The following is an 11,865-nucleotide window of genomic DNA, read 5'->3' on the forward strand; positions in this document are numbered from 1 at the left end:
AAGAAGTCAGTTGCACTTTTTTGAAAAACAATGTGTATGTTCACTCTTCACCATATTCTTGATGTTTTTCTGTTCCTTCCCTCTCTCTGCCACTGTCACTCCAACTAATTTCACGTTTCTTTTCTCTTTCTTTCCTTTTTTTCAGGACTGCAAATTAGTGAACTGGAAGTTCTTGAATGTCATGCAACTTTGAATGGGGACCCAGACCTTCTTCAAATTGTACAAATGTCGACATACCAACCGAGCTCTTCAATGTCACACGCCCCCGCCTCATCTACTGCTGCTTCGACACAGGATTCTACGTCATCATCAACTCAGTTGTCCTCCACTCTGCCTACTGCCATTCCATTCATGGTGCTAAGCCCCTATCGTAAACAATGGTCGATCTAGGGTAGGGTGGTTGGAAAAAATCTATTCGCTCCTACAACAATGTTGGAGGCTCCGGAAAGGTCTTTGGATTTGACCTCGTTGATTCTGTCAATGATACAATCCATCTCTCTAACTTCAGTGATCTGGCAGGTTCCTTCCATGACCTTGTCCAAATTGGGAAGCTTTACATGGTTTCAAATGGCATTGTGAAACCAACAAACACAAATTACATTCATTTAGATAGCAAATGGGAAGTCTCCCTCTCTACAACTTTTGTTGTTGAGCCTTCCTTAGATGATGTTCTGACAATTCCTTTTCACCGTTTTCGTTTTAAATCTATAGATGAAAATAAATTTGCAAACCTTGGCTCAATTGTTGACATCATTGGAATTGTCAGGTCCACTTCTCCAACTTCCACCATTCGTTGAAGAGATGGCTCTAAAACACCTAGGAAAACTCTCAACTTGGAAGACATGTCTCATAGTATCGACATCACCCTATGGGGGATCATTGCCACACCTTGGGCAAGCAACTCGTTGAACTTGCCTCTTCTGGTGCTTCGACCGTGCTTGCAATCAAAGGGGGTTGCATAGTCAAATTTAATGGAAGAACTATTGGGACTATCTTGACCACTAGCCTCGTGCTAGATTCCATCATTCCAGAGAATTAGAAGCTCCGATCATGGTTTCATCAAAGAGAATGTTGGTGTCTTCACCATCGTTAAGTTGAAAATTCTTGGGGTCTTCCAAGGGCAATCCACAACGTACAATCCAACAATTTTTTTGGGAAATCCAAATTAAAATTGTCAAGTTTCAAGATTTTGGGTGTAAACCAATTTTTAATAGTGTTGAATTTATAAAAACAACATTAAAAATCAATTACAAAAGCAACATTTTGCCTTACGGCAAATTTACCAGCTAGGTAGACAACGCCCATTTGCAGGCCCTGCCCTGGGGTAAGAGCGATGGAAAAGAAGATAAAATCTTTAATCAACTCCATGCCAGTTATCGTTAATGTTTGTATGTTTATGCGTCTCTCAAGTGCTGATCCTCACACTAATTTTGTTTGGGATTATTGTGGGAATATAAAATATACAAACTGTAGCGCTTTCCAGAGTGATCTGAACCAGGTTATGGACCCACTGGTGACCAACGTCTATCCCAGTGGATACAATGTATCATCTATTTTCGTGGAGGACAGCATAATTTGTTCACTTTATGGGCTTGTCCAATGCCGGGGAGATTTAAACAATGCACATCTACGGCGAAATCAAGGCTGCTTCAAGGATGCCATAACGCTGAACCTGGATTTATTCAACTGGACGGCTGCTTCTTACGTTACGACAATTTTCAGTTTTATTCCGATGAGATTGAGACTGAGACCAGTGAATGTTCTTTGCGGTCCTACGAACAACAGTCAACCACAACTATCCCCATTAGATGTTAGAAGCATGTTGTTCAATATTACCGCGAAAGCTACACAGAATCCAACAATTTTTGTTGCAGATTCAGTCTCTGGACCTTCTAGTTTAATGGAGATTGTCTACAGTATGGCACAGTGTTGGAAAGATCTGTTTTCAGCAAACTGCGGATTGTGTCTAACTTATGCCGTGGCAAATATATTCTCATGCCCAACTGGAACTCTGGGAGCACGATCAGGCTTGAGGAGTTGCTTTTTGAGTTGAATGCGATTGTAATCTGAAATTAATTTGATTATAGGTTCAGGAATATTTTAAGATTTTGATTTTGGAACATCGAAAACTTTTAGAAACTTGAAATTAATTTGATTATAGATTCAGGAATATTTTAAAATTTTGATTTTGGAATATTTTGAAAAAATTATATTTAGTTTACTCTAATGGTAAAGATGAAATTAATTTGATTATAGATTTAGGAATATTTTAAAATGTTGATTTTGGAATATTTTGAAGATTTTACATTTAGTTTTTTTAATATTAGGAAAATAACTCCGTTGTCAAACCAACAATAGGGATAGCTATTATTGGTATTATGGACTAATGCAGGTTGACTCATCACTGTTATTTGTTATTTAAGGAAGACCATGCTATTTAGAAATTACTTACAGGCAGTAGGTAAAAAAGCAGACTTTCACTCCTTCAAGTGGTTAGGTTTTGGACAGTTAATCTATTTCCTTAGATCCAAGGAAAATAAACTCTTAACCAAACACAATCGATTTTAGAACATGAAAATTTTACATTTAATTATTTTTCATTAAATATTTCCAGAATATTCCAAAATCTAGCCTTGAAAAAATTCAAAAAAAAAAAAAAAAAACATATTTTAGTGAATTAAACCATGGGAATTTGCTAATAAATTATTTTTTTCCTGTAAATTTTATGCAAAAAGCAAGAGATATAAGGTGTTAGGGATAGCTTTGGTCTTAGTAGCCGCTACCGTTGGATTAATTGCATCCATAGGGATATAGAAGTGGAATTTTTTCTCTCATTTGAAATGTTGCGAACAGAATTCTGGAACCAGAGGTCTTTAAGTTGCTACTTCATTTACTCTTAAAGATTTAAGATGTGTCCCGTTAACTTTTTCTTTTCAGTTCTTTGAAACAATTTATTATGATGCCCGAGTATTATGTGAAATAGGTATTCAAAATTCAAATAAATAGGTATTCTCAGCACAGAGAGAGGAGAATTTACCTTATCGCCAAGCGAATCCAGAACCTATTATGAATTATGATACTGTGAGAGAGGCTACGTCAGATCTTAAAACAGAGAATAATCTTGGCGAAGGAGGCTTTGGATCCGTTTTTAAAGTGAGACCTTTCTAAAGTTCAGTGAAAAATATATTGAGGTTGGAGCTTTTAGGTAGGTAGAATAGTTATGTCGATTGCTGAATATTTGGGAATTTGATAGTCAGGAGAGAGGAGAGGTTCATAGAAAGTGGTGAAGGGACTGTTTGATTTTTTTTTTAACATTAGATTAATATAAATTTAAGATTAATTGAGGTTTTTGTGAGTAGAAATATTAAAAAAATTATTTTAAAAATCTATTACATAATTAAAATAATTGTCTATCTTTTCTAACTATCAAATGTGATTTTTCATCAAAATCATTAAAATGATAAATCTATGTTGCACAAGTTTTTGGTACGCGGGTACTTCCGATACGAACGAGTATCCGGCACGGCTAGAAGTTTTGCCCGAATTTACAGGGAACACCTAATTTACAGGAAACACCAACAATATTATATATTAAAATTTAATATATATTAAAAATAAAAATAAAATAATTTATTTATTTCCATCCAAAACTTGCCAATGAAATTCCATCTTGCAAAGAAATATGTAAAAGATTGAAGTTTGAAACACTGCAAAAAAAATCAAAATATTAATCTATCAACAATTTGCCAATCAAATTCCTTTCGAGCAAAGAAACATGCAGAACTACCAAACCTGAAAAAAAATTGTTATTACTCGATTAAGTGATTTAATGCAACGTTATATGTTAAGTCACTAGGTCAATTCCTCGCCCTTGATGTAACCTCACCAATATATATATATATATATATATATATATGAAAAAATAAAATATATATTAATAATAATTAAAAAAATAAAACACTAGAGTTTAAAACCAATGTTATTTTAAAGAGAGTTTGTATAATAAAATTATAAATTTCCAAGTTAATATATATTTTATACTTAAATAAATATGAAAATTGAATTAAAAATGTTTTTTTAATAATATTTATATTTCATAATTTCAATTATTTTTTTGTTGAATTGAGGCTTCTGTGATCCATAACATTTTTAAGAAGAGTTTCAGCTTAAATTACATGTAGAAAATTTTTCTACATGTGATTTAGGCCGAAACTCTTCTTGAAAATTATTTTTTTCTTTAGTATTCCATCTTTTGTCTAGTTTGTCTAAATGCTTTTATATCGATCCACTATCCGTGTATATGAGGAGAATGAATAGCTTTACAATGACAAAGATTAGGATAGGCCAAACGCCTCATCTTCATTTGGATAGAATGGCATTCCATAAATGGGTTGTTTCTCTTAGTTCTAGACTCATATCCAGATCTAAACCAACAACATACCCTTCTCTTCCCACAATGCCATGAGTTGCAACGTCAAATACACCTAAGTTTGCAATTATTCATTGCATTGAAGCTCCCAAAATGTCAAAAATTTGTTGCCGTGAAGCTCTCAAAAAGCTCCAAAGTACCCGTTGAAGCTCACGATTTTGGAGCGTTTCCGACCAGCTCCCAAACTTCCAGGGGTGAGGAAACTTAGGGTATGTGTTCTCCATACCTCCGACCGGTACCCGTCATAAACCATATTTTCCAAAAGAGTCTACAATTATTAGTCCATCCCGTAATTGAAATATTTGTCTATCCGTTTCGACCATAAATGTGATTCTTCATCAGCAACATTAAGATGATAAACCACATTTTCCAAAAACGTGGACAATTATTTCTATTGTGATGGATCAGGAAAACAGCTCGCTAAATAGGTTCAGGATTATCAACTAAAAATACAAATAATATTACTTGATTTGCAAGGGATTCTACCTGATGGCAGAGAGGTTGCAGTGAAACAATTGCGTGTAAGTTCAAAGCAAGTTCAAAGCAAGGAGACGTTGAATTTCTGAATGAATCAAATCTCATCAATCGTATTCAGCACATGAATCCAGTGAAATTGCTTGGTTGCTCCATTGAACGGTCAGAGAGGCTACTAATTTACGAATACCTCCGGAACAGTAGTCTCGACCAGATTTTATTTGGTCTCTACTCGCTCTTGAACTACTTGGCTCATCACATATGTTGTATTGATTCAATTTGTGCATATACCTTGCTGATTTTTTTAATGACGCTGGTGCGTTAATGGTAGATACAACAAAACGACATTCGCTTCACTGGAAAGAGAGTTATGAAATCATAGTTGGAATAGTGCGTCCGCTGGCGTTTCTTCACGAGGAGTCTGATATTCAGATCATCCACAGAGATATTAAAGCAAGCAATGTTTTACTCGACAATAAATACAGAACCACGTCAGCATTAGAGTTTGGCTCAAGATATGGAGTTTCTCATTGAAGGGGTAATTGACCGTGGACCCCATTTTTCCAGTAAAATGTTTTTAAAAATGTCCATATCCTTATGCCGAACATTTGCTAACACTGGTTTTGTTGATATTGGCCAAGCAGGCATGGAAACTGTATAAATCTGAGAGAGCAATAGAAGTTATGGATCCCCAGTTATTCGTGGGAGGAAGGGATTAGAGTGATTACAACTTCCTTCCCCAACAAGGCCTGCTTTCATAGATCTGGATTGTTTGGATGCAGGTCCTGACCAGGTTACACGTCCTCTGGCTCCTGAGACAACATTAAGAGGTAACCAGTCGTGAGAATCTTCTACACATTTCGATATCGTTTTGGCAGCCATTGATCCTTCATCAGGCATTCTTGGGCCGAGGTGAAGAACGTCTTTTGGTAATTCCTAAAGCAAAAGTAAGAGCATAAATTTAATGTATTTTCACCTTTCAAAAAATAATTTAAACAGTATTATGTTTAACGTTTTTAAATAAAAAAATAATTTTAAATATATAGATAAATGAAAAATGACAAAATTGTGGCCTTAGTAGACAACTCCAAAATTAATATGTTTTTGGGCACAATGAATTGTAAATATAGATTCTAACAATATTATTTGTGTAAACTCATATTATCATATTATCTATCAATTATTTGTTTGATCTTAAACTTGTCATTCTCCAAATCTAAAATAACTAGTAATAGCACCATAAGTTGCAAAAGAAAGGTCCTAAGGCAATAACATAGAAGTAATTAATGTTTTTTTCACAATTGTTGAAAGACAAAAAATGTCAAGAGAAGGCAAGGACCATGCTATAAAAAGTGCTCTAACTATTGACTCGACTTTGTATTATTTTCTTTATGATCTTTGAAACTATTCAAAAGATCACATTGTTTTTTACCACTAATCTCCTTGGTGTCTTCCACGTTCTTGTTTTAATCCAACAAATTCTACTTAAGAAAATCTAACCCTTGTCATGCATTTGAAAATAATGTAGAGATCACTCAATGACTTTTAAACCATTCTATCTTGAAAATCGAGCATGTGTGATCCATAAGCACCACAATCATTTTATCTTGAAAATTAAGCACGTGTGATCCATAAGCACCATAATGAAAATACTGCATTTACATCAAAATACCATACCTCACTTTGGTTTTAAAATAATGGCCCCAAAATTTATATAGCCTATTGAGTGGTGAGTGGTAAAAACATGAAAGAGTTATGTAACGTCACTTCATGAATACGCAATGTGGTGTATTTTAGGGCTCACAAGATATTTAGAGTGAATATCAAGTCAAACACATTTAATCTAAACTCATAATATATAAAATGTCTCTCTAGAGATTTGCATTCATCACTAACTGAGAAGACACTCCAAATGCACAAAATATCGAGAGAAGCTCAAACACCGATCACCTTCGCCAATCAACCTGAACAAACTTTTCCTTTTCTAAAATAAAAAAGACAAAATGTCAACATTTGAAGAAATTTCTCCAAAGAAAGATAAACAAAGATACATCTGCAAATCATGAAATAATTGACTTCCAACTAGTGCGAAGAGATTGGTAATTTTTTATGTGCCCATGGTTAATTGAACTTGTGGCAACAATCTTTGAGTCCTTGGTGATACAAAATTTGGTTTCCCATTAGGAGATGTTGGAATTGAGCCTAGCAACAATTAATACATTTCACAAGAATTACAAACAATAAAACCCTATGATTAAGAATGGAATACTAATAAATGCAAACACTTTGCATGTGTTTCTCTCCGAAACTCGATTTATTTTAAGAGTCGAACCCTATCACTTGGGTGACTTCTTGTTGAATGCTTGTGTGGTGTCGAGAAGAGACTTCTTGTTGAATGTGTTCAGCTTGAGAGAAGCATGAGTCAGACTTTGTGTGGTGTCGAGAAGAGCAGAGGATAAGCATTGGTGTTAACATGCCTTTCTCTATCTCACTGAATCTGAATCACTTGGTAAGGGAGTGTTTTGGGACGTCTCCAACTTCACCAAGTTACAAATTCTGTAAGTAACAAGTTCCTATTATAGTAATTTGTTATTTCGATAGATTTCAAAAGTTTATAAGTTCCTTGATAATTCTATTCATTTAGAAAATTTGTGGAAGGTAAGTAAAGTCAAATTTACTCATTTTCATTAGATTTCTAAAACATAAAATATATAATAATAAAAATTAAAATATTCCAATTAATAACTTATTATGATAAGTTTACCCAATTTATTCAAATAAAAATGTGTAACACCAAAGTCCAAAATCTCAAATTGTCATATCTCGCAAGCGATACAAGCCATAAGTGGAAATGGAATCTATCTCCTCTTGTGTTCATTCCACCAACTACAATACGGTATGCCATTCACAAATGGAAGAATCAGTAACAAATGTACTATGGCCATTAAAATTTCCATGCCAAAACAATATCCTTATCAAACGATGTAAGCATTATTACGAATCGAACAATAATTTCAATCGAGCAGCGAAGCAATGGGTAAGCATAATGTTCACACAACCAAAACTTCGACCAAGCCAGTGGAAGCCAATAAAGTATATAAAAACATAATTTTCACTGATAACAACTGTAGAGTAAATGACAATAACATCTATAGGAAATATACTTGGGGAGTCCATGTTGGTTCTAGTAGCTAAAATGATGGACTGAAGGATACAAAATGATAATTTAACAAAAATATGCATCCATCGATCACTTGAGACGGGTCATATTTGATTTAGATAAATTTGTTTGTCACTCAAACACAAGTATGCTAGGAAAAATATTTGTAATCAATGGAGAGTTTCATTCTTCACAACATTCTACACACTAGTGCAAAGTTTGTTGAACAATAATTACAATCCATTGCACAAAGATGAAAAAATACAAACGGGAAACCATGCATTTTAGAAATATATTTTTGATGAGATGAGATGTATATGACATATGATAGAATTTTGACAAACATATATGAAAAGTTCTTTTTATCGAGTATATATATTAAATTTGATAAAAAGTGTTTTTTAACTCAACATGAGATGCTATAAACTATAACCCGAATTATTTTACTAAACTATAACATACATTTATTTTACTGTTTATATAAATTGCAAATTTAGAGAATATTTCCAAGATCGAAAGAAAGCTCGAAAAATCCACGTAAAAATGCTCAATATAAATGAGACAAATTTAGAAGTTGAAGCCAAATATTGGCATCAAGTTTAAAAAATAAGGATACAAAACAATTTTGGTTAAGAGAACATCAAATTTATATTTCATTTTAATATCCACAACAAGATAGTTGAAAAGTTAATTTCACGTGCTTACCATATTTACAGCAACACGAAAATTCAAGGGAACAATAACATTAGCTGTTGTAAGAGAATATCTCCTTCTTATAGGAGTTCCCTTCTCCTAAACATCTGGACTCGACCTTGGATAATGACCGTGAACCTTTGCTTTTGCTGACTCATTAGAAATCATGTAACTTGGAATCGATGGAATTCCTTGAGAAGCATGTTCAGTAGGCTCAATTTTAGCATATCCAAATGCACTGTGTCTTCTGGTAGGACGTACACTCTGCCATAGGATCTTGACCTCACTCTTGGAGGTCAGGTTTACACTATCATGCTTGGTTGGTGTAAAGTATCCATTTTGAATAATAGAAGCTATCCTTTGCTGCAGTGAGGAATCCTCTCGTGAAATGCTTTAAGTTGGACTTGTTGAAATGCTTTCATCCTATCACCCCAAGATTGAAAAACAAACATATCACTAGGAGGAGCAAGCAGTCGATTCATATTGCTTCCATATTCCACCTCGTATATTGAAGATGAGACCCATTCCACATTATCTTGATAGTAGAGAAAGCTTCCATTCATGGAAGAGCAAGACCTCAAATATTGAAGGTCTTATTTTCACCTGATCTCATCTACAAAGTTCCTCCCTCTTGGGATGTTATTGAGGTCTTTAAGTGCTATGGATTCCAACTTCGGACCATTTTTGCTTTTATGTATTAGAGTAGGGTTCAGTAGTAGGCACTACCCATAGAGAGATGCACATAAATTAACAAATGAAGTGCAAAAAATGGATGAAGTGCAACCATGCCCTTGTAGTTGGGGATATACAACAACTACAACTAGAATCATAGCGGGCTATAATGACTCGACTTCTTAGGTGCTACCAAATGAAATGCTTTTTTGAAACATCACTACTAAACCTTTTGTTTAATAGGGAAAGGTTTCAACCCTCTTGGTACTACCATATCAAAAAATGGGGGTTATTCCTCTGGAACAAGGAAAGGTCTAAACCCATTGGGTACTATTAAACCTCTTACTCACTCGGGTACTACAAATCGATTCATCGCTCGTTAAGTTTAAACATGTTATGTGTTGTCCATTTACTTATTATTACCGTTGAGACAATTAATCCTAACCAACCCTTGGCTATGCTCAGTGAGGTAATACCAACTAGGTACATAGGAAAGCTAGTTCAGGTTGGATCAGGACCTTCTTTATATACCAAGAAGGGAGATTTCCTGGACCAGGAGAGGATCCGTGATATAGCAGGTAAGAATGGCATAAGGTTATTACCTGAGTGATAGATGGTCTCTATTTTGATGTTCTGTGGTCCTTTCCTGGAATTGTTGATTAATTGGGAAGGAAAGAGACTTCACAATTGAGTAAATCGGTCTAAACGTAAGGTAAAAAATGCCAATTTGTGCAATTTTTTTAACATAGAATAATAGCATCACCCTGTTTGCCCATTGATAAGAAGGTTAAGGTTCTCATAAATTAGAGTTTGCGAGAATAAACTCTAATTACTTCTACAAGTATTACAAGACTCAAGGTATTTGTCCAACATAACCGCACTGTTGAGAGGAAATGAGGACCATTGTTGAGATTTGATCTGAATTTGACTTGTTTGAGATTTCATGATCTTTCTACTTCTTTGACAAAATAAAAAATACCGAAAGAAAGTTGTAAAATAAAATAAATAAATAAAAATAAAACAAAAGCATTTTGCATCTACAAAAAGGCTTGAATAATAATCCTACATGTAAACAAATCACAGATACAAGCCAGTTAAAATGAGATTGAATACTATACGTGAGACACGAAAATAAACAATGAGGCGTGAAAACATCTTTCATAAATGAAAGAGATCCCCAAAGAAATTAAAGGTAGAAAGTCATGAAATCACAAATAAGTCAGATTTCATGGCATGAATGTAAAGATAAAAGCCGATAACAAGAACCAACGTTTCAAGTCGCGTGCGTCAACTGAGACAAAAAGTTACACACGATTCACAAAGATATGGCTTCTAAAACCATGAAATATGGAACATCACGCCATTTTGTATGGAAATGTAAAAAATTAAATCTCTTCCTAACAATAAAAAAAATCTCAATCCATTTATGTTCCCAAATCATTTAATGAAAAACTAAAAGTAGACTTAAAAGTACTAATAGAATCAAGGAATGTGAAATAACCTAAAATAGGATAGACTTTTCATGAAAAGAATTCGAAAGAAATATAAGGAAGGGAAATAATCAAATGTAAAGTCTATCCTCAAGCTAAATTTACTAACACGGCGACCAAGATCAAATTAATAAAAGAATAGCAGACTTCCGAGGAATAATTGAACCTAGGAACTCCATACGCTCTACATTAACCCTAATACATATATAAGCCACGATTTAAAAAAAAAATGGTTGTTGTAGCTCAAATGAAGTTTCCTTCTGGATGATTGTATAAATTCTATACCTAGAAGGTGTTGGAAGAATACCGATGTGTGAGAATTAGAGGGAAGAAAACCCTATTAAGCCATGAATCTGATCTGACAACCCCTTGTTACCAAATTCTTTTGGCAGTTTTTCCAACAACAGTGAGTCTGCACCTCGCTGTCCAATGCCATGGACCACGATTTGTTCTAGTTGCTTCAACTTTTCTATGGACTTCAAAATATTTGAGAGTGGGGCAAAACCTGTAACTCCAGCAACTACAAAGGTAGCTACAATATGTTCATGGTTGTAATAAAAATTAACAAGTTGAACGATTGCACAAATCAAGATTCATTGGAGAGTTAAAGTAGCGATATCTAACAGTGGAAGAACTTTCAATTGTCTAACATTGGATCTGATCGTGCAAAGAGGTGTAGAGTGGCAACTAGGGGAGTTCATCCAAGAGGAATGCCTTACAGCATAATAACTCTTGGTAAGTATATTTATTTACATCTTATACATATCCATTTTATTCAAAGACTTGTTTAAATTATGGTGAGAAGTAATTGATTGTAAATATGTTATTTACCTAAGTATCAGTTATTTTCAAAAGATTTGGGTGGTTTTCTTGTAAATATTTACAATAAAAATTCACTGCACAAGTATTTGAAAATCATGGTATGAATATTGAAGTTGTATCCAAAA

At 34.1% G+C, this 11,865-nt stretch overlaps 1 protein-coding gene across 1 annotated transcript; it reads left to right on the plus strand.

The window, feature by feature from the left end:
* The first annotated feature begins 1,333 nt into the window (after positions 1 to 1,333).
* On the plus strand, positions 1,334 to 2,053 carry LOC149210302 (cysteine-rich repeat secretory protein 38-like). The gene has a single exon (XM_089398924.1). It carries the CDS (start codon positions 1,334 to 1,336, stop codon positions 2,051 to 2,053), a length of 720 nt encoding a protein of 239 aa, XP_089255050.1.
* The last annotated feature ends 9,812 nt before the right edge of the window (positions 2,054 to 11,865 follow it).

This window comes from Pinus tabuliformis, chromosome 1_2 (genome assembly GCF_031772625.1).
Source record: "Pinus tabuliformis cultivar Carrire ecotype Pingquan chromosome 1_2, CPIR1, whole genome shotgun sequence".
NCBI lineage: Eukaryota > Viridiplantae > Streptophyta > Pinopsida > Pinales > Pinaceae > Pinus > Pinus tabuliformis.

Coding starts and splice junctions, on each gene's coding strand:
- LOC149210302 (XM_089398924.1), top strand. CDS start 1,334: ATGGAAAAGAAGATAAAATCTTTAATCAACTCCATGCCAGTTATCGTT.